The 24,242-nt window shown below is 37.7% G+C and overlaps 2 protein-coding genes across 4 annotated transcripts in view; one reads left to right on the top strand and one right to left on the bottom strand.

Moving 5' to 3' along the window:
• Positions 1-6,745: 6,745 nt before the first annotated feature.
• Positions 6,746-15,336, bottom strand: LOC133520721 (uncharacterized). The gene is made up of 2 exons (XM_061855341.1): positions 14,673-15,336; positions 6,746-7,512 (listed from the first exon to the last, which is right to left on the bottom strand). The coding sequence occupies exons 1-2, from the start codon at positions 14,809-14,811 to the stop codon at positions 6,968-6,970; spliced, it is 684 nt and encodes a 227-aa protein (XP_061711325.1). The 5' UTR covers positions 14,812-15,336; the 3' UTR covers positions 6,746-6,967.
• The window catches only part of LOC133520700 (uncharacterized), a 45,696-nt gene continuing 31,445 nt past the window's right edge, over positions 9,992-24,242 (top strand). The window contains exons 1-3 of one of the 3 annotated variants that reach the window (XM_061855324.1): positions 9,992-12,487; positions 15,942-16,075; positions 21,330-21,616. In XM_061855324.1, coding sequence (XP_061711308.1) covers positions 16,040-16,075; positions 21,330-21,616 — 323 coding nt within the window. In that variant the 5' untranslated portion in view covers positions 9,992-12,487; positions 15,942-16,039. Of the gene's footprint in view, positions 12,488-15,941; positions 16,076-20,262; positions 21,617-24,242 lie in introns of those variants that run through there. The other 2 variants (XM_061855332.1, XM_061855317.1) reach the window with 2 other exon arrangements.

Here is a 24,242-nt window from a genome sequence, read left to right as displayed (position 1 = left end):
CATCTACTGACGACGCCCGTGTGGATGTTTGCCGTCACTAGAAAGAGGCACGAATGCCAGTCGCTAGTGACGTTGCCCAGGGTGGACCAGGGGAGACAGACGGATCTTTGGGCAGGCCGAAGCCCACCCAAACTTCCCCCTGTCGCCCGCTCGGGGAGGTCATCGCACCACTCCACCCCAGGCCAGGTACTACCAGGGTTCAGCATTAGCTCTATCTTGGATACTGCTCTCCCAAGTGCTCATCAAGACGATTTGGATAACCAAAACGGCGTAAGCCTATGTTACACTAAACCTCAGTTCCACTAGGTATTGTTAAGATTCAGCATCAGCTCTATCTTGGGTACTGCTCATCAAGACGAGTTGGATGACCAAAATAGCGTGTTCTTATGCTGCACCAAACCTAATTCTACAAGGTACTGCCAAGATTCAGCATCAGCTCTATCTTGGATACTGCTGTCCCAAGTGCTCATCAAGACGATTCAGATCATCAAAACAGCGTGTGCCTATGCTGCATCAAACCTGATTTCCATTAGGTACTGCCATGGTTCAGCATCAGCTCTATTTTGGGTACTGCTCTCCCAAGTGCTCATCAAGACGAGTTAGATGACCAAAACAGTGTGCGCCTATGCTGCACCAAACCTAGGTTCCATTAGGTACTGTCAGGGTTCAGTATCACCTCTATCTTGGGTACTGCTCGCCCAAGTGCACATCAAGACGAGTCGAATAACCAAAACAGCGTGTACCTATGTTGCACCAAACCTGAGTTCCACTAGGTGCTGCGAGGGTTCACAAGGAGGAGGAGTTATATAATTATACCATTACCATAATAATACCTTGTACCATTTTTTTTTGTAGTGTGCAATAAAGCATTTTATTATTATTATACCTATTCAAAACTTATTGATCCCTTGGACGCCTATTTATAATTACGATATTTATTCTTGTTAATTGATGATTATCAATCACATTTTTTTTTTCATTAACAATTTATTTAATTTTTTAATGGTTTATGAAGCAATTAACCATTAATTATCTTTAATTATTAATTGTTCTAAATAAATTTATGTTAATTCAAATTAATTTTGCTTCAATTTTTAATGGTTAATTTTAATTAACCCTTTCAATGTGTGTTTTTTAATGGTCGATTGCATTAACGTTCGGCCAACACTGTCTACAGGGCTCCCACGAGACCCAACGTAGACCTGGCCGCGTCGGTGAACTGGGTACGATTCGGGGACCTCTCGGAGAAACCGAGGGTATTGCCTGTGCTATTGCGGACAAAGTTAGGGTAACGTCCTGAAGGACGATACGGTCGACCTTTGTCGGGCATGCTGCCGTCCCGGAGAGTCACTCAGGCCAGGCAGCATATAACTTCCGGTTGTTCTCATCTTGCTCACGGCGAGTACTTGCACGGACATAATCTCGTAGCCAGGATTATTCACCAGCAAGTTGCTTTTCTATACGACCCTGTGGACCACGAAGTATCGTATACTAGAAATAAGTACTTACCTGATGCGCTAGCAGCGGTGGCGCGGTCGCATTCTCATCGCTTGTCACGTTCTAACAAGTGTGTAGGTGCAAAGGTAGCAAGCATAGTGACAGGCGATAAAAATGGAACCATGCTGCCACCACAGTTCACGAAAATGGTCATGCCACGCTCTATTAGGTTCGATCTATCATCACTGACAGGACTATTGTAGCCAATAAGTCTGACATCGTGGTAATAGATCGATCGCAATGTCGGGCCGTGCTCGTCGACATCACCATCCCCCATGATAGGAATCTCGTGAAAACCGAGAACGACAAGTCCAGTAAGCAGCGGCGTAGCTAGCATGGGTGGCACCCGGTGTGGAGATTCTGGGAGTCACCCCAAAATTCAATCAAAATTGTAAAATATAAAAGCAAAGTAATACTAATTAGTGTTCAATATTCCATAGCTCAGAATTTACTCCATCGCTTTCATTTTAGATTCCATGAACTCTCAATAGTCCTTACAGTCTGGCGGGTGTTGCCTCTGCGTGCGATCTATGTAGGGCTTGCAATTCGATTATTCGAATTTGTTGAATATTCGACCTGTTTTGATATTCGAATATTCGGCCGCTCAGTTATCGAATTTCCGAATAATTTTTTTTTAATTAAAAAAAATTCACCGCTAAAATGCAGTAACAATTTCTGTGTGCTTTGCCGGTTATTTACAGTGAACGAAGAACGGTAGAGGTAATGGACGAGAAGAAATTTATTCGAGTTAATTAAACTTAACATGAATGACATCGATTTTCTGACAAACGAATTATGAAGACAGACGAATGGTCTTTTTCCTAACTTTTCCCTTCAATTACATTGGCACTTCTTTTTAAACAGCTATAATTTACATACATATGTAAGTCGAGTGACAATGCAATATTATGGTACCATCGAGCTGATCTAATGATTTAGACAGGAGATGGCCATAAGAACTTTGTGATAAAACAACGCAACCTAATTTTATTTAGGGTTTTTAAGAGTTGTCTCGATGAGTATTAGTTGCCCGTGGAATGAAAAGTACAGTCAACGATAAAAGTTTGTACCAAAAATGTAATTTTAGCCAAAAACTTATTTCACAAACTGTCTCAGTATGAGCTGTCCAATTTAAATTATTGTCAATGGGACTCATTACTTTTCTTTGATAAAAATGCATTATTTTCGTTTTATTTAGGTTTATCAAAAAGAATCAAACTTTTTTTTGTAAAACCTAGTTTTTGCAAAGTGTTACTTGTCACTTTTTGACATCTATCAATAAGAATATTTGGGGTCTCATAGTGGCAACATCGCCATCAAAAAGGCGATTTGCACTTAGTAACAATTAACTGGCTTAAATTCAGAAAATAGGCGTAATCTAAAAAAAATGGGCAATTCAGGAATGCACTGTCAAAATCTTTCGGGTTCCTCGTGGGCAACGTTGTAGGTATATTATTTCCTTGATAGCGGTTGTGCAATCTGTCACAGTTTTACGAACTTTTATAGGTGGCGCTACTGATTTTCACGGCCGGGTGTCACCTACTTAGCGCCCCCGCGCCCCCATAGCTACGCCACTGCCAGTAAGTACCTAAACTTGCCTCTCGAGATAACCGCCATGTGGGATGTTGATTTGACGATCAGTCCGAATTTTCGTCTCTCTGCGGCCGTGACTAAGGGCAGTGTGTTTAATTTTTTTTTGTGTTTTTATATTTAACTTTATATCCATATTGTAAAAACTGTAATCTATGATCTTTGATGAATAAAGGAGATAATAATAATATGTACATTATTTACAGACTGTAAGCGGATTGTTGGCGACCTCAAAAGAACAGAATCATAAATATGCTAACGAACAGTCGAGAAGGGTAACTTTAGTTGTAAATCTGACTTGAGGTGAGGTCTATGCCTAAAATTTAAAGGGTCATATGTACTGTAAACGTTGTACGATACACGTGCGAATAGGTATACTTGGTCAAGCAAATCTTGTCAGAAGCAAAAGGCGGCAAATTTGAAAAATCGCGGGTTTGCAACACTGTTTTCGAATAATTCCAAAATCGCGTGTCATCTGTGTTTTATCTGTCGAATGTGGCTAGCGAATGACAGCCATCATGTTTGTTTACATTCTGAATCGTTGCTATTTCAAGATAAATTTCTGCTGTCAACATTAAATACCAATTACCAATCAGTGAACGGAAATAAAACATGGAAGCATTCTCACCGCTCAAATTTAGCCCAACGTAAACTATCCTGAGGTGACGTTGACTGCTTTACCATCAGGCAGGCCGTATGCTTGCTTGCCACCGTCGTGGTATAAAAAAAAATTAAACATCTCTTAATGTGTCGTGAATGCAGAAGTTGTTCTGGTCATTCCGAGGACAGTGCAATCACTTTTCACGAGTAACTAAACATATAACTTCAGTAAAATTTGGAATAAATATGAAGATATTTGTTCAGTACTACCGTGCGAAGCTAAAACGTAACTGCATACGACTTTCTGCATAGCATTTTTTAGATTACGAGAATAATAGCGATGATGTTATGCCAAATGAAGTAGACTATTTTATTAACTTATGTTTGATTTCTATATTGAAATGGGTTATTGCAGTGGTTTTGCTTGTTGCAAATTCTAAACCAATGGATAATATTGTGATTAATATTGTCAATAATAAACAGTTACGGATAGACGTGCGAGTAAGTTGGCGAACTTATGGATCGACGACTTTTTTCGCTTGTTAAGTACGCGTACTTAGGCTGACACACGAGCGAAATAGGTCGTCGAGCCGTAAGTTCGCGAACCTACTCGCACGTCTATCCGGGACTGCAAACTAGTAACTAATCAACTTTCATTTTTGAAAGTGGCCATGTACCTAGTCTATCCCTGGCTTTAAACTTTTATTTATTTCCTGTATTTAATACTCAACATGTCATTTTTAAATGCTTGCATATTAATACTGGATGTCACACCTAAATAATTAAGTTTTTTTCTACTCGTTGTCATGCTTGAATTAAGATTTCGTATGGCAAAGTATAATTACGTACTTTTCATGTATGGGCTCCCACCTCAACTATAAGATTCATTTCGATACGCTGTAGTCAACCGTAAAAAAAAATCCAATTACGTGCCGCCGCGTTCCCATAGAAAATACTAAAGGGGCGCTGGGCGCGGGGTGGAAGTCGCGTGTTTGTCTTTTGTGCTACATTTTTGTCATACTTACCAATTTTCTTTAATTATTTAGGTTTTATAATAAAAATATATTATTTTAGATGACTCGTAAAAAAGTATTGCGTACAATAGTGATATAATCAAGCTTATCAATCTCGTACCTAAGACAACTCAGCAAGCTTCGTTGCTTAAATACGGTACTCGACTGAAAAGCTCTCTATTATATCACGATTGTATAATAGTACATTGTGCAACGAGGGGGGTAAGTGAAATTTGGTATACGAGGGTGATTATTCCCGACAGCCGCAAGCTGGACGTAATTAAAGACCCGAGTTTGCAATATTCTTACCCCCGGAGATACACACAATGTATTTCATCACACTTGCGAAGAAAAAACTAAAATTTAAACGAAATAATTTTTAAATACGGTGACATATCAAACATTCGTCCGCCATTTTGTAATTTTTTGACAGGTTAGCATCGAGTGCACAGACCTATCCGGCATTCAGCCACGATTAATAATTATGTAAAAATATTTTAAACGGCTGTTAAATTAATCGAATTATTTAATTTTAAACATAAACAAAAATATTAAATTATAAACGTTAGAATTTTAATAGTAAACCTCATTTATGCTACTTGGTTTGTATAAAAAAGTGACATAATAAAAAAAAAAAGCTATAACTCCTAAGGGAGTCATAGCTTTTTTTTTCACAATCCCGCGGGAACAAAATAGGCTTTTGTCCTTCAGTACACCTGCATGAAATAAGAACTTTTTCGAGCCAGTGTGATAAAAAATACTATTACTTAAAAATAGGACCTCAAGATGCAAAATTTGGAGTTACTCGAGCGTAGTAGAACCCTATTGGATTCGTAAGATTAGATGATGGGAAGAATAAAAGGATATAAATGTTTTCTTTACCAGTGGTCAGAGAGGGGTCTACAGATTTTTAAAATATAAAAAAAATCATCAATCTGTAACTCCAAAAGTTTCCAGCAGCGGACGCGGCACGCGCACTACAAATGAGCTGAAGTGCACGTCATGGCGCGATCGCAGCTGGGATACTTTCAGCTCGTAACGGATCTTCTTGCGGACATATTCCACCACATATTCTGCCGTGGCGGAAACATGCAGGCGCGAAACATACGAGTATAGCGCCGTATTCGGTGTGGCAGCCCTCAGGCCAGACGCAATATCAATATCCAGCGCTCTGCAGTGCCACACTGGCTTTGTCTATGATACATTATATAAAGAATATCTACCCTCATCTGTTATTTACTTATTTGTGATAAGAAGTAAATGATAGATAGTATTCACATTGCAAATAGATTGCCTAGTTAAACTGCGCTCGCAAAGGTTTTTTTTTTATATATTTAATCGTATATTATATTAAATGAAAGAAATATATATATAATCTAACTCTAATAGGTTCCCTTATTCAAAAGTTGGTCGAGTCCATGGTTGCGTAGATCAACCGATTTTTATCTAAAATCGCTATTAACCTTAATACGATTAAATAACAAAAAAGTTAAAAAAACTGTCCGTACGGAATTTTATCTATTCTTATCATAAATTAATAACAAATGAGGGTAGATATTCCTTATAACATATCTCCTACTAGCTCTTCAGATTAGGTTACGCAGACGCTAACGTTAATGTCAAACGCCAACTCGTGGCTCTGCTAAGTGCGACCCTGTTCTAAGTAGGTACTCATACATACGTGGTGGAGGTACTCAACCGAATGCAAGGATAGATAAAGGATACCCCTTATGTTAATCTGCCGCGCTCGTGTAACTCCCAAAATTTCTTCTTTGGAACCCCTACCATAATCACATACTTGCCTCAAAACAGACTCGTCGCGAGACTAATAATAATAATGGTCTAAATATTATGGATGGATGGCGTTCAGAGTCGGTTATCGCCGAGCCTAGGCACGTGTTCCCAGCGATGGTGAGCTATGCGGTTCGGCTTGCGGGAGCGGCGGCGGCGTTCTCCGCCGGATCCATCCTTGCGACTTCTCAGGCCCGTGGCGATAATGGTAAATAAGCTCTCAAAGATACGAAAATGTACGAAAATACATAATACATAGTCATCACTAGTCATCTTTATTTGTAAATACAGAACAAAGGCAGGGCAATAAGATCGCGGAAGATATAGTGTCCGCGTCCTTTTTATCAGCGAGCCCAAGATTCACGCTGAACATGTCACGACGCCCCTCGCTTGTCACGACTCGCGCTTGGAATGCAAACCGAAGGGCAAATAGCGCGCCAAAAACTAACCCAGGTATACCTTTTTTCCTAATTGCTTCAGTAATCATCGGTGATTACTTCACACTTAATCTTATTTTCTCTCGGGACATCTTCGCAGCTTTGGTCGGGCGATCCTGCCTGACGAGACGATAGCTGTTCCTCCGCGTCTATTATTACTGCAAATATATTTTTCTTAACTTGGGTTTGCATCCAAGGTGGCATTTCTCTTGTACTTTTGAGAATACAGTTAAAGAAGGATTCTAAAGCATCGGAGTCCTTTCGAGTACTGGGTGCTGGGTCTGAGTCGATGGCGCGGTCGGGGCACCGCCGCTTAACAGGCGGCGCTGCCATGCTGGGCTCTGTACTAGGAGAGGGCGCGCTCACATCTCGCTGTCGCTTCGATCCACTGTCATTTATAGGTTCCATGTCAATATGCTCCGTAATACGATACTTCATGTGCGGTTCGAGAAATTGCATGTGTTTAGCGTACTTCCAAGTGGTTATCTGAGCCGGGAGTAATTTATTCTTTCCTAGCTTGGCACGCTTTAAAGCGTCTCGGTGGTTATCACGCAGTTTCTTCCATTCTGATTTTGCAATTTGTACTGAAACAAATCATAAGGAATAATTGATTCAGCCTTATTCATCTCGACCACAAGTCAAAATCCGGAATAAGCTATGCTGAGTTAAATTCAAAATGTTTTTTTTTTTTCTGAAATGTTGATTTTGGGCTAATGGGAATGCAAAACAAATAACCTGACTATAGAAATAAAATAAACTAAATATAATACATATATTTTTGAAATGCTACTACTTTGGTAAGAGAAGAAAATAACCGCTCCCTCCTTCTTTTCATGTGTGTCCCTACCACAATTCAGACGTATTCAACGATCCCTCATATGTCAAAACCGTCCAGCCGTTTGGGCTGTAGCACAAAGTAAATAGCGGCGGCGCGCGCCGGAGCAGTCTGCTCAGTACAAAGTGCCATTTTCGCCGCACGCACACAGACGTGACATTTACGCACACAGACGTTACATTTACAGGCATTCTCGGGCAGAGCTTAGTCGGGCTGTGCGCGCGTTGCTCACTTGACGTCCCCGTCGCTACGTAGGTACCTACTGTCATGTACGTCAAAATGCAGTCTCTAACGAATGTAAACATGATAAGATGTATGTATAAACGAATCGATGTATCTATGTCTGTAAACTTATATTACCTACTCCTTTTTAACATTCGAAATTAATACAGAAGCAACCCTAGTGAACCGGACAAGTTTAGGTATGTATTTTCAAGAACGGACCTTCTGTTTATTTTGTGACTGTAGAAGTGGACATACATACATACGCTCGAAAAACAGTACCCTCTCCTGACGCAGTCGGGGAAAAACCAGCAAAGTGTAACTGGCCATGAGCCCTATCAATAAATATAAAACATTTAAGTAATGAGAAGCCTTAATTCAAAATTGAAGCTGTCCTCTTTTCATTATCTGTACTGGTTTATGTCGGTTTTGCATTTCATAGTCATTTCAGTATAAATACAATAGGCCAGATGTTTTTTTTTTTATTAATGGTATCAATCGTTCAGGTTCGTGTTTAGAATCAAATGTCTATATGGGACCCATTGCATTAAAGCAATACAAAAGTCAGAAATGATAGTCAAAGTCCGACAGTCGTACTTCACTCGCGAAACGCTCCCAACAAAACGATAAGCAAACGTGACGTCACGGTCACCGAGAGCCCATCTTGTGCCATCTTGAAGTAGGTATGAAAAACATTAAAATTGCGATTTTGTCGGTGAAATATTGCATTTATGTATAATTATATTTGGTATTACAATACTTTTTTTGGATAAAATGTAAGGAATCGAATGGTACCCTTACTTTATTCGTTTTTGGAATTTAAAAAAAAACCTTTAATTTTGAAACTTGCAGGTCCTATATTTTTTTATCATTTCCATATATTATTTTAATAACCACATTATTGCGATAAATTGCTCATTTGCTATCTATTTTACTAGATTTTGTTATAAAATTCAACATGTGTTATCATCCCTATTAATTGTAATGAATATCAGACAGTTAACCCTGGCTTTCATAGTGGTAACTGGCGAGTGGTGAGTGAAGAAAAGAAACTGTTCGTTTTCTAAGTTTTTTGCTTTATTGAGGACAAGACCATATCTCCGACCGACCTCATGGATGTTTGGAAATTGTATCTTTGTTTGACGTTGCGGAAGCAATGTTTTGTTTCCGTAATGTTTAACTTTGATGCAATAGATGGAGTATTTTCACTTTTGCTGTAGGTACATTTTTGATAGGAGTTTTTGTAACGAAAGTTTGTTGTCTGGTGAATACATGGGCGTAGGCAGGTAACAGGCAGGGATGGGTCAGCTGCCCCCGCCTAGACCTTGCCATTTTACATACAATGTATGCCCCTCTGCGGAGTTTCACGTGACGTCACCTTTGAGAAAAATCATGCTCGTTTGACATCTACTGTATTTTTGGTACTTTAAATCTATATACCCTTGCTACATTCTATTATTATTATTGAGGTATTGCGAGCGTCTGGGTGCCACGTCGACCAAGCAGTGATCTACTGTGACGGTCCTTTAAAGTTCATTACTAATGCCCGTAGAATCCAGGAACTTCCATATTCTTTGGGTCATAATCATAATGTTCTGTACCTCATAGGGTTGCAATACACGCCGCCCTAAGTAGGTACTTCTTTTTGACATTAGTGGTCCACAGGAACAGAGAATGTGCATTGCAGTTTCCTCTGACTCTTGGCAGAACCTGCATGTCGCATCTGGTCTCTTTCCAATTTGAAACATGTGTTTGTTCAACTTACAGTGTCCAGTCACCGCTGGGATTGCCAACCTTAGTGCACAGATTTGCGGTACATTTGTGATCAAATTGCTGGATTTGGGTATAAAACGCGGGTATAAATATAAATCGAAAGGCATGAAATAGTTATCAGTTTTACAAGGGGGCAAAGTCGTTGTTTAACGGCTTGTGCTAATATTGATCCCTGAGAAAGCGAAAGATTACAAAATTGAACGACGAGCGTAGCGAGTGGTTTTAGATGTGGAATCTTGAGCGTTTTGAGGGTTTTAAGGCACGAGGGTTAAACAAACTTTGTCTCCGAGTTAGACACAAAATTTTTAACCACACAAACGCGAGGAAAATGCTATCAATGAAATATCAAAAAAGAAAAACACAAATCAAATCAAATCCAAATGAACGTCGAATTAAATTTGTCATTTTAAATCATTATTTAAAAGTCAATTACACCAGCTAACATAAGGAAATAACTTAAAATTTGCATCCGATTACCTTGCCCCTCATGTGGATAAAATGCAACTTTCTTATTCGTTTTTGGACAATCAAGAGGGCCTTTACCAGTTAGTGTGGTGAAAAATTATTTAAACGTAACATTCGAAACAGGAGGCAGCTCGCGTCGGGTCGCGGTATATTAAAATTAAAATCACGCGCTCTTAAATTACTCTAATTTACAACTGAACGGTCGTTTCAGTGCTTTTAATCTAGTCTAGCTTGAAAACGGGACAATCGGCGTCCCGCACGGGCCCAAAGCGGGACGCATACCCTAGTACTCAAGAAACGGGACGTCCCGCGTTCAGCGGGACGGTTCGCAACCCTAACATGCGATCATGACTTATGGTCGATAATCAGCAGGTATACAGAGTAGGGTTAATTTTTCTCTGTAATTCTAGAACGTCTTAGTGGGAGTAAATATACGAATTTAGGTTTACGAAACGCTATTACTTTATCTTATTTAAAATGTTCAACTAATTAGATTTTACGAGAAAGTTTGTACGAATTATTTGCAATACATGCAGTATAAAAAGTAATTATTTACCTCTACTTAACTCACTGATAATTGACAACATTTCATTTTTATAAAACCTGAAATTTTACATCCGGTTTGAAAGTATTTTGCTTCCTGAACACTGCAATATATTAATATAAATATTATATGGCTTATTACAAAAATATAAAATAATAAAAAACATGTGATTTTACCAATTCTACGGCACGATAGTACATTATGATACAAGTGTGCTAAGTTGGTCATTACACACGAGGCGATATTGCACACGCGTTTCATACGACGTTTTTCAACACACTTGCGAGGAAAAAACAAAACTTTTTTGTCAAAACAGTAAAAGTACAATTTTTAAAATGGTGGATTACAGTTTTAAGATCGAATAATTGCACCAAAGCGTGCTGGGCTTGTAGGCACTTATTCGCCAGTTCAGTGAAGTAAGCTACAAACACGTTTTCCAAGAAAGACGGCGTTTTTGCTGATTTTCCACTAAGTAAAAGTTTCATATGCCGCCAATTATTTTTCACCCGATTTTGATGGACAAAGGCTATCTTTCTCGGCTCTTGCCTCTATTAGTATTACTGGCAGCGTCAATTTTATGTGTTCTTCATTTTCAATGCTCGAAAATGGCATTTTCGTCAATATATAAACTAAAAACATGCAAAACTATTCCAATATTATGACAAATACGGAAAATGGCTGGCGCGATATTTTTTTACGCACGATTCCAATGCGCGCGCAACTCGCGCAAGGCAAAGGCGCGAACGAAATCGACAAACACCCAATTTAAAAAAGCTAATATTTTCGTATTTCTATTCGACGGATCAAATCGATGAAATGTCATGTTTAGTTATTAATGTAATTTACAAGATAATTTAATCTATGAATTATGTTTGGTGGTATAAAACCTCTTTGGACTAACATTTGAAACCTAATAGTTGGTTAAAAAAAATGTATTACTCGCCCAAATTAAGAAGTCTCTGTTTCCATGCATATTATTGTATCTCCTTGGATTTCACGGGCCTATAAATCCCGGTCTTTTAATAGGCTTGCGTGGGAATATAGATCCAACACGTAGAGGCCTCTTGGAGAGCTTTAATGTCATGTAGAACGCCTGCTGGAACCCGTTCACGGGCGCAACAATAGACACCCATGAACCGGTCGCAACAGGCATTGGGACTATTGTAGTAAAGTGAACAGTATAACGGTCTATGGATTGAAGTTTGGGAGGACAATTAGACTGGGTTATTGCAAAGATGTCCGGACACCTGCCATAACAATGTTTTCACTAGTTATCGAGGCAGGCGGTGCATATTATTATTATTAGCAATCAGTTACCTTCTTAACTCAGTCGGATAGTATAATGAAAAAGCCCGGGTGTTATAATATACTGCAAAAGCACACGTGTTTAATATCTGAGATTATAAGCCAAAAATTGGTGAAATAAAAACGTCGTTTTGAGCAAGTGTGTTGAAATAGGTGTTATGCCATTGTCATTCATTACGAAAAAAAATTCCTGTCATAATATTGGGTTTACATTGTCAATTATATACGACGTATTGATTGAATTTCAAAACAAAGAGAAATCTATTTACATAATTAAGTTACTATCTACTAATCGTTTTTAAAATGGACAAAGCCGTATAGATCGATGAGCTATATACTCCTCCAAAGTATACCAAATACTGTTTCGTTCCTTACGTACTGCAAAAATACCAAAAATGATTTGTCGAAGATATTGGTACAAACATTTAATTACATTATATTCGTTAAAGTTTATCCGTCGATCCGTCGTACCCGTGTGAAAGCCTGGTACCGTATTCATGTATCAATATCCGTTATAATATCCAAATCGTCGTAGAAATCTGATATTTTATCAAAATTGTTTTAAAACAACAACGAACCAGTTTAAACGTCAGATTAATTAAGTCATGTTTTTTTTCTATAGATATAAGACCTACCTTCTGGCGTAGAACTGGAGTTACGCCATTTTAGAATAAGTACACATTAAAAAAAATGTATAATAACATAAATACAACTCCTAGTGAAAAAATAAACTATTAGCGTATTCCTCGTTTGAATTAAAATGTAGAGAACCAATAAAATAATAGGGTCTGAAAATTTAAATTTTGTCAATTGCATGCGATTTTAGAATTTTTAACGCAACTGTCACTGTTGCACTGATATGGAAGAGTGATAGAGAGACACAAAGCGTTTCGTTGTCGAAGCGATAGCGATTGCCACCTTGGCCAGGCCGGCAGGACCGGCGCGACAGTATCTCGCTCGCGAGATAGACTTCCCGTCTTATTCTTATTTTATTATTAATTATTATAGGGAGGGACACGAGATCCTATCGCGCAACTCCTATACGTATGCTAGGCCTACAAATGCCGCAATGTAACGCAAATCGCATACAATTATCGGTGAGGTGAGTAGAGTCAAATCAAGTCAGTACAGTTAGTGCACGCGTTATTTTAAACATCAACTTCTATGAAATTATGACGTTTACTTGACACTTGCACCTTCTGGGGTATCAAAATGGCTGCCAACTTATCTTGGTTTAGCTCTAGTTAGAGGCCCTAAACATGCACACAAATCGACAACCAAGTGAGATGTAAGTATATGTAGATATGACCACAAGAGTTGAAGCACGCATACAACAAAATCATATACTTAATACACCGTGTTTTTATTGAATTCCGTTAACTCCGGGATATGGGTAAGTACGTTTAAGGAAACTAATTGGCATAGTTACTTAATTTGTTAAAAAAAAATTAATATTTTTTTTTATAAAAAGTAACTAAATGTTGCATATAGCGTTGTTGTAACACGGGCATTATATTTAATTTAACCAAACAATTGAAAACTGTGACATATCAATGTCATATTGATCGTCCGCGATAGTACTTGCGTTTAGTAGCAAATGTATACACTCGTACTAAACACTAATCAATATGCAAACAGGCCCTAAGGTAAGTGTATACGCTTGTAAGGGCCGTATAAGATAAAAATAAATTATTGATTATCTCCGAAATGGAGTTAATTGGAATACCGGTGTCTTTGAGAAAGTTGCTTAATTTAAGCTCAGCAATGCACCCTTGAAATTAACGGAAATAAAAAAAAAACACGGTGTATAATGTGTACATATAATATGATAACGAGATTTTCGATTTCTTTTCTTTTTTCGTACCGCCAACGGCGCCAACTGCAAGATAGGCCAAACAATTTCTTCGTTGATTTTTTTATAGCTTAAACAAAGAAAATTGATTGTAGTGAAGTCTAAGAACGTGCCCCTTAGTTTGACATCCAAAACAGATGGCGCTGTACTGCGCCATATATTTTGCGGTCACTGAATTGTGAAATGTAAATCAGAGTTACCGCAAATTGTATGGAGCTGTACAGCGCCATCTCGTCGTATACCTGTCAAATTCGAAGTACGACATTGTCTTAATCAATTGGCTTTAACATCGTTCAAACACTAAGTCACATTCATTCAATACTGTTATTGTGCGATTAGACTGAGACCAAGATAAGCTGGCAGCGATTTTGGTAGCCCAGACAGAGCAAGTGTTATTTTAAACGTCAAACTTCTATGAAATTATGACGTTTACTTAACACTTGCACAGGCTGGGCTATCAAAATCGCTGCCAACTTATCTTGGTCTGACTCTAGTAATCTGTGTAGCTGTGAGTATATTGAATAATGAATACCTCAACCCTCCTGGCAATACCTATACCTATCTAATGTTTTCCGGTAATTTAAAAAGAATTTTGCCTGCGGCATAATTCCCTTCCCGCTTCTCTATAAATGTACCTGAGAACTGTACGAAAAAAATGTACGAAAGAAAAGTGGCAATAAGATGCAACCGTGGACATTTATAGAGAATAATAATTTCACACTCGCAAGGACTCATTTGATTAACTCACTGTTAGGGATAGAAGGATCGTTGTTTTGGTCTACGACGCATTGCCAGGCTTCGTCCTTCATATGCATTTCTCTGTAGTCAGGGTGCAGTGGGTTCCAAAGACAGGGTTGAGCGCGTACGCTTTCTATGAAGGCTTCCATGTCTCTTCACCTATTGTCTGAAATGTGTACGTCGGTGACGAGACGCTAGCGGGCTCCGACTGGCTCGGCCGGACGCGCGCCGCCAGCGCGGCCTCGCGCCGCCTCGAGCGGGACCGTTCCCCGCCCCGCCGACCAGTTCTCACCACCTAAAGTTTTCTGAAGTGTACTTGTTTGAGCGTAAACCGGTTTCCACACAATAAACTACAAACAGGTTATGGCTCCTTAGTAGTCCGTGTTGGAATCTTATTTTAAAATGTCACTACAAATGTCACACGGTGTAACATGAGGAAACCGAAAGATTTTAACAGTGTATTCCTGATCACATTTTGAGACTAAAATGTCGTATAAACTTTTCTGGATTTCGGCTAATTTCAGAGTTAATCCCAATTAAAAAAAAAAAACATCAATTTAGTGCAAAACGCCTTTTTGATGGTGATTTGATATTTAAGTCTACGCCCCATTATGGGGCGTAGACTTAAATATCCTTATTGATAGATGTTAAAAAGTGACTTGTAACCTATGCAATACCTAGGATTTACAAAAAAATCTTCCTCTCTTCATTTAAAAAAAATTCGATCTTCTCTTCATTTTTTCACCGAAAGGTTCTACCTGTAAAATTAACCTTACTTTATCTCTACTAGATAGGTACAGTCGAGTTCATAAATATGTATACATTGCTTCACCTTAATCCATTGTAATAAGATGAAAAAATGTATAGGTACATATTTATGAACTCCACTGTACAACGTATTTGTCTCATTTATATGTATATATTTGCTTAAAACCACATATACCAAATAACTAAATTACTAACGTAATCTAGATAAATATTTTTTATTTTAAATACCATGTACAGTCAGCGTCAAATACTGTGTACCAACCAAAGTAGCCAAATAGTTCGGTACACCATATATTTAGTATGGTTTACCGAACTATTTGACCACTTTGACTACTACAAAGTATTTGACGCTGACTGTACAGTCAGCGTCAAATACTATGTAGCATCCAAAGTAGCCAAATAGTTCGGCACACCATATATTAAGTATGGTGTACCGACCTATTTGGCCACTTTGACTGCTACTAAGTATTTGACGCTGACTGTACCTACTCAGTTGGTTCAATTTTGGCAGAAAACAAGAAGATAAGCGTGCATCCTGCTGGACGAGTTAAGCGGCACGAGAAGAATGTAATCATTGAGGAAGAGAATGGCTTGGATAGGAACAAAGAAATGACGGAACTTTTTCATGATTCCCTGTTGTCAAAGGTACGCACGTTAACGCCGTCACAATAAGGGAGTGTTCAGATATTTGTGAGCACCTTGGCCGCTTCGATTTATCTGATGGCGGGATTTTTTCAATACTTATACCCCACTTACTCTAGTTAGTATATTAAATAATATTTTGTTTTTACCATTGACATATATCTAAGGACGGGCCTTTAAGGACGCAATTAGTTGCGACCAATTGCGCGCGTGATGCGGACTCATCAACCTATCGCGATGTGACGTTAGACTGCACGATTGGCACGAATTTGTGTGCGTGACACCGCTGTACTAACCCCATTCTTATTGCCCGTAAGGCCCGTTCTTAGATATATGTCAATGGATTTTACCCCCAATTTAACTTACTGGACTTTAAAGGCTCCGTCACATCGCCGCGGAAGCGTTCCGGAGCGGTGGTAATGTCAAATTACTCACATTGATCGCGGACGCGAGTTGTATATCACCTACGGCTACTAACCTCAATTTTTAAACCGTATATCTGTCACTAGACAGGCTTACGAGAACAAATTGTGTCAGCCATTTTCGGAATTTGACGTCTGTCACTAAGCTAAAGGATAAGCGTAACTGCGTAGCTAGCCAGAGGCGAAACTGTTATGACAACTGTTCATTTTTAGGGTTCCGTAGCCAAATGGCAAAAAACGGAACCCTTATAGATTCGTCATGTCCGTCTGTCTGTCCGATTCTGTCACAGCCACTTTTTTCCGAAACTATAAGAGCTGTACTGTTCAAACTTAGTAAGTGGATGTATTCTATGAACCGCATTAAGATTTTCACACAAAAATAGAAAAAAAACAATAAATTTTGGGGGTTCCCCATACTTAGAACTGAAACTCAAAAAATCTTTTTTCATCAAACCCATACGTGTGGGGTATCTATAGATAGGTCTTCAAAAATGATATTGAGGTTTCTAATATCATTTTTTTCTAAAATGAATAGTTTGCGCGAGAGACACTTCCAAAGTGGTAAAATGTGTGTCCCCCGCCCCGTAACTTCTAAAATAACAGAATGAAAAATCTAAAAAAAATATATGATATACATTGCCATGTAAACTTCCACCGAAAATTGGTTTGAACGAGATCTAGTAAGTAGTTTTTTTTTAATACGTCATGAAATTAAAAAAAAAATTTTTTTTTCAATATACCCATACATGTGGGGTATCTATGGATAGGTCTTCAAAAATGATATTAAGGTTTCTAATATCATTTTTTTCTAAACTGAATAGTTTGCGCGAGAGAACCTCCCAAAGTGAAAAAAAGTGTGTCCCCCCCCCCCCCCTGTAACTTCTAAAATAACAGAATGAAAAATCTAAAAAAAATATATGATATACATTACGATGCAAACTTCTAACGAAAATTGGTTTGAACGAGATCTAGTGAGTAGTTTTTTTTAATACGTCATAAAATTAAAAAAAAATTTTTTTTCGTCAAACCCATACGTGTGGGGTATCTATGGATAGGTCTTCAAAAATGATATTTAGGTTCCTAATATAATTTTTTTCTAAAGTGAATAGTTTGCGCGAGAGACACTACCAAAGTGGTAAAATGTGTGTCCAAAGTGGTAAAATGTTGAACGAGATCTAGTAGTTTAAGTAGTTTTTTTTTAATACGTTATAAAGGAACCCTTCATGAGCGAGTCCGACTCGCACTTGGCCGCTTTTTTTTTTACCTACATACGTACTGTAAAGAATTTAGATAAAATGTACCATTATCTGTCCATTTACCTATCGCACATTCAAAAAATAAATATCATTCGATAGCTTATAAATTAGGGCATTAATTTCAAGCATAATTGTTACAGAAAATTTTCCACAATTACTCGAGAATTGATAACAAATATTAAAATTGTCTTCAAAAATTTACTTTTTTTTACATCTTATCTTTTTTTTTTTTAATGAGATCGTTGACCTATAAGTACTTTTTTTATTGTTAAATGATAGTACAAGGCATCAGCTAAAAGTTGACATCAAAATTATAGCCCTATTTAAAACATTTCACAAGTTACACGAGTCCAAACACGACCTTCTGTAGTAATGTGCGTCCAACTAAGTTGCTTGTTCCAAATGATAATTCGGGCGGCGGGCAATGTTTCTTTGGAACTAAGTTGACGCTCATTACAGAAGGTCTTGTTTGGACTCGTGTAACTTGTGAAGTGTTTTGACTAGGGCTATCATAATAAAATAATTCTAATGAGCTTAAGAGTTTCTTCGCAGTGGATCGTTATATTTGGGGCGGGTGAAGTGGTGTTTTACGAGTATGTATGTGTCGTCTACATTCCTCCAAGTGCCCCAGACGAAACTTATTTGCGATAGTTTGAAAAAGTTGAGTCGGTGATTGACACTCTCGCAGGTGCAGTGCTTGTGTTTCAAGCAACAAGCTAGTAACCTTTTTGCCAACTATCTGTGCGATCGGCAGCAATTCGTCCGACGTGGCTGTTTTGTCTCGACTCCTTACCACACCCTGGGGCCCTTGTTTATCGGCATCATGATTAACGATCAGAAATCGGTTCTCCGGGCGGCTCAATGTTTCTTGTATGCTGATGATCTGAATCTCAATGTCTCTTGTATGGTATATAGGAGAGCAAATAACTGATTGCGAGACGTTACAGGAGGACATCAACTTGGTGTTTCGATGGAGTATGCACAATAAACTTCTTTTCAACCCAGTCAATCGTTGTATGTGTACATTTAGCCGCTCTCGTTCCGCTATATATGGGCATTATATACTGGGGTCGGAGCCGATAAATCGTGTCTTTTCATCAAGGATCTGTGCGTATTGTTCGATGCATGGCTAACTTTTGACGAACATATTTTTTCTTTTGCTATGAGCTCCTTTTCTTTTGTAATCCAAAACTTACGCAATTTTCATGACCCGGTGGCTATAAAAATGGTTTACAATGGTTTAGTAAGGAGTAAATTGGAGACTTCGTCGATCATATGGAACCCCTACGAATCGACTGCTTTGACTTTACTGCTTGAGAAGGTCCAGAAAGAGTTTTTACGGTTCCTTTATAAAAAAATATTTGGATTCTATCCGTACCTGTACCCGACAAAGTATCTTCTCGGCTCCCTCGGGTACAATTTCTTGGAGGTCAGGTGGAATTACGAACTCCTTGTCAAGGCATGCCGAGCCTTGCGTGGGGAGTCGGACTGTCCCGAAATTGTCTCTGGTCTCGTGCGTCTGTTTGTTCCGGACGTCCCGAGAATTGCGCTCAGACCACGACGACGCGACCTAATGGCCGTGCCGCTGCCCCACGCTCTTTCACTCCTCAATGCGGTCCTGGCATCGACACCTGAATGCGACCTATTTGCGTGGCGATGGGCGGCAGTGTATAGTTAATGATTGAGATTTTGTAAGGCGATGGATGCTAGGTGCTCAACTGTCCCAATTTAATTTGTCAATGTGCTATTATTTTTTTAATAATTTTTAATACTTATATTTATTATTGCTGTTAGTCAAAGTTTCGTGACGCATTAGTTCAATTGTAATGTCATATAAATATTAATATCAATAAAATTATATACCGTGTTTTTATAGCATTCCGTTAACTCCGAGGTATGGGTAAGTAAGTTTAAGGAAACTAACTGGGATTGTAAATTATATACAAGGTGCCCGTGAGCATTGCGAGAGATTTTAACGGTGCATTCCTGATGGCAACTGAAGCAAAAAATGTTATGACTTTTTGTGAAATTCGACAAAAAAAATATTTTGTTTTTTTTTTCCCCTTTTTTGAACACTCCTGTACATTAAACGTAATTTTTATTGATAAACACATAACCTAAAATTAACTAAAAAGTTTTTTTTTTATTTGGGGGTAGCCTCGCGAATACATTTTTTTAATTTTTCGATAGCTATCAATAGGTATGTCCAGACTAGACCTCAAAGTGGCAATACCGCAGTCAAAAATGTGTTTTGTACCGACTTATGGCGAAAGAATGATTTCGAAAAACATTTAATTATCTCTGAAACTAGGCCTAATCCAGAAAATTTTATATGACATTTTAGTTTCTAAATATTACCAGGAATGCTTAGTTAAAATGTCTCGCAATGCTTACGGGCACCTTGTATATATATATATATATATATATTTATAGATTGTAATTAAATGTTGCATATAGCGTTGTTTTAAAACGGGCATTACATTTAATTTAACCAAACAATTGAAAACTGTGGAATATCAATGTAATTTCGAACATCAATCGTCCGAGATACGTTTAGTAGAAAATGTATACACTCGTACTAAATATTAATCAATATGTAAACAGGCCCTAAGGCAAGTGTATATGCTCGTAAAGGCCTTAGAAGTTAATAAATTATTATTAATTATCTATGTAATTATGTATGTGGGACATAGTCAATTTGTGTAATAATGTCCTATAATATTATAGGACATTATTACCCAAATTGACTAAGTCCCACAGTAAGCTCAATAAGGCTTGTGTTGTAGGTACCTAGACAACGATATATAACGAAATGGAGTTAATTAGAATACCGGTGTCTTTGAAAAAGTTACTTACTTAATTTAAGCTCAGGAATGCACCCTTCATGTTAACGGAAATAAAAAAAACACGGTGTATGCTTTTATTATGTTTATTGATATTATTAGAATAACGCACAAAGATATTTTGAGCTGTTTTATTTTTCGTTACATGTGTGGCATCTCGCCAGTAGTCGGAGACGTATTAAACGTAATTAAGTGCCGGCACCTAATTGAAGCGCGGACACATTTTGTTACAGATGCCGACTCTAGTACTATTATACCTCAATGATTTCTGTAATATTTGTGTCTTAAATCATATATATAAATATTGTCTAACACACTCAATCAGTTTCTCTGTATCATCCGTTATTGCAAACAATATTGTTATTTACTTCGTTCCGCACAACCGCTCCGCCTCCGATGCGCGCTCAATGTGACGTTCTGTGCATTTCGAGTTGCGCAGCTTCGCACCGCACGCAATCCGCGTCGGTTCCACTACTGCGTCAGTGTGGCGGTGCCTTAAAAATCCGCCTAGGTACGATGGATTGAAACGAATGCAGTAGGAGACGATGAGTACTTAGGAAAGAGGAAAGGAGGGAAGGAGGGTAGGTAGGTAGCTATTATTGTATCGCTGCAATCAATGTTGGCCGAACGTTAATTAGATTTGAAAATATTTATTATTATTTTTTAGAATATGTCTCACGAAAGTTTAATTTCGATTATTTTAACTTTTATTTTTATATTTCATGATATTTGTGAGGCAACCGATGATATTGGAAAACGTGACAAAAACGAAATCATCAACATAAGAAAGGAAACGGACAGTGCTGTTTTAAATGACATTAGGACGAACTCGAACTGTAAACCTCAACCGCAATGCAGATATAAAGATAATGATTATGTTGGTAATTTAGAGAAAGAATTTGCTTTGTATAAAGTAGAAGAACCTACCTTATGGTTTTACGTTCATGTTCATCTGTTCGAGAAATTAAGTACCCTTAAAGGAAACACTCTCTGGAACGACATTTCAAAAGGCGTGCCACTCAGGTAATTATATTTCATCACTTCATTTTTCAGATATAAATTTATATTGACTATGTAGATTCCCTATTTTACGGGTACCTTTATATAACCTTTATAATATATAATACAATATCCAGTTAATTTCGCCGAAGTCTGAAAAAATAAGACAAAGTCCAGGGTTGGCTTTTATACTGGATATATACTACTCTCGCAAAATAAGCTTAAAATGTATACATAAAGGAATATACTATTAACATTAAAACCGTATTTTGTCATTAATATTAGGTTAGTAAACGAAAACTGTGTTAATGGCGAGGCATTAAGGTGGTTCGACTAGGTTACCCAAAGCTTAAACCTCACTAGATGGCGCCACAATTGCAAATTTTGAGTTTTAATTTTTTTGTGGAGTAGTCTTGGTATTTCTATACTGTAAATTATGTTTAGCGCACTCTTTAAATAAATATTGAACTATTACAACAAACATTGAACACTTAATTGTACAAAAACTACCCCTTAATGTTGACAGAATGTTTCTTGACTCTATTTCTAAGTATCACTCACACATTCAAACAGTCTTACTGGGATCCTTGTAGTAGACAATTTGGCACAGCGTGAGTATATAGGCTTCAATAGCGCTGCGGTATGTACGTGGAAATTCATGCAAGAGGATGTGGGTTCGAGACTCATTAAAAATTTTTTTGTTATCAGTATTATCAAGTACCTATTGAGGATATCTTTTTTTAATGCTAGGGTGGAGAAGATTCTAAGTAGAATGAACCTAAGAAAGTCCAAATTTGTAAGCCAGATTTTCCGGTATTTTAAAAAAAAAAAAAAACGCTGTTTTGTTCTAAAATTAAAGCAATCCCTTACTGCCCAGCCTTTAAAAAAGTAGGTACTATTTTACAGTAGAATTAAAACATTTTTTTACGATACATTTAATTAAATTACAGTGAGTTACAAAATTGGATGGCTTTCTATTTATAACCATTATAAAAAAAAAAGAGATATTTACCATGTTTGTTTATATTATTGATTTCCCGATATTTTGACACAACTAGAAGTTTCACACAATGCCTAGAGATAGAAAATTATTTATTTATTTTATTTATTGTCAATTTCATTCAACGGATCACATCATATCCAATTTATGTGTTTATGTATTGCATTGTTTTCTACCTAGTTGGTTATTAAATTCTGTTACTGCAATAATCTTTATCTACATAAAATATACCAACGAAAGTTTAAAAAAGTATATATTAAAATGAAGTTCACAAAATCAGGAATTACATATGACAATATCATTCAAAATCGCCTCCTCTGGCTTTGACACAGGCCCTCAAACGACGAGGCCAGTCATCAACCAGGCTTGAGTTGTTTTTACCTTATGTGCAGGAGCTGAGTCCTGTTCAAAGATCCATGGCTGGTTTTGAAATAGGGTGTGGCTTAAGGGATTCACTATTGGTTCGAGAACGGTTTCCAGTTTCCGGTTTTCACACCTTTTTCACAGAAATGAATCTGTGTTAGCCCTGAGTATGACACACCCAAAATCATGTTTGGCGGGTGCCCACATTTGTGCAACGCAATAGGGTTGTTTCCATCTACAAATCTTAGGGCATAATTGTATGCCAATAAATTCTTTTGGATTATAAGAACATGTTAAACTACTTTTAGGGGACCTGTAATGGCCATATTTTTGTAAATATTGAATTTAAAATATCTTTTGGCACACGTCACGTGACCAAACTCGAAACGTCATTGAAGATTCTGATGACGTCACAACTCTCGGATTGACACTGTTGACAGTTAGGCGATTAACAACAAATGACAAATATCAGTTGACAGTTCGTATCTTCTACGTGTGTATGTAGTTATGTGTCAAACCATAAACCGTGACGTCACACAATTTTCAAAGAGCGTTTTGGGCGTGAAAGCATCTGTCAAAATATATTTTGTTAATTTAACATATTTAAAGCCGTTTTTAGTATAAAAGCTGAATTTTAAGGCAACTTTTAGTTAATATAGAAAGTAATACAAGCGTTTCAAAAAATTGGAATTCGATTCTCTTTTAGGCCCCAATTCATTATAGATACGACGAGATAAGCGTTATGTGTGGTATATAATTATAGCTCACAAATCCACCACATTATGTCATTTTTTATTTTTTCGGTAGCATTTGTTTTAACGGAAATAAAGAGGTTGCAAATCGAGTAACAGAACTTCAGAACAGATATCATTTGATATTTACCAGTCGCTTTTCGGTAAAGGAAAACATCGTGAGGAAACTGGACTAATCCCAACAAGGCTTAGTTTTACCCTCTGGGTTGGAAGGTCAGATGGCAGTGGCTTTCGTAAAAACTAGTACCTACGCCAAATCTTGGGATTAGTTGTCAAAGCGGATCCCAAGCTCCATTGAGCCGTGGCAATATTCTGGGACAACGCTAGGAAGAAAGAAAGAAATCGAGTAACAGAACTTAGTAACCAACTAGGTATAATAGTTATGATGTAAATGTCCATATCATGTTGGAGTCATATATGTATTAGCCAACTAATTATTCAAGATCAATACACTTAGCTCCCTTAGGTATTCGCCTAAGTACAATCTCGGGCAAAATTGAGTTTTATAAAAGTGAACTAGTTTCTAGGTCATATT

Source organism: Cydia pomonella, chromosome 1, assembly GCF_033807575.1.
Source record: "Cydia pomonella isolate Wapato2018A chromosome 1, ilCydPomo1, whole genome shotgun sequence".
In the NCBI taxonomy this organism is placed as follows: Eukaryota; Metazoa; Arthropoda; class Insecta; order Lepidoptera; family Tortricidae; genus Cydia; species Cydia pomonella.
The sequence above is the reverse complement of the archived record's forward strand: the minus strand, read 5'-3'. Positions and strand labels throughout refer to the sequence as shown.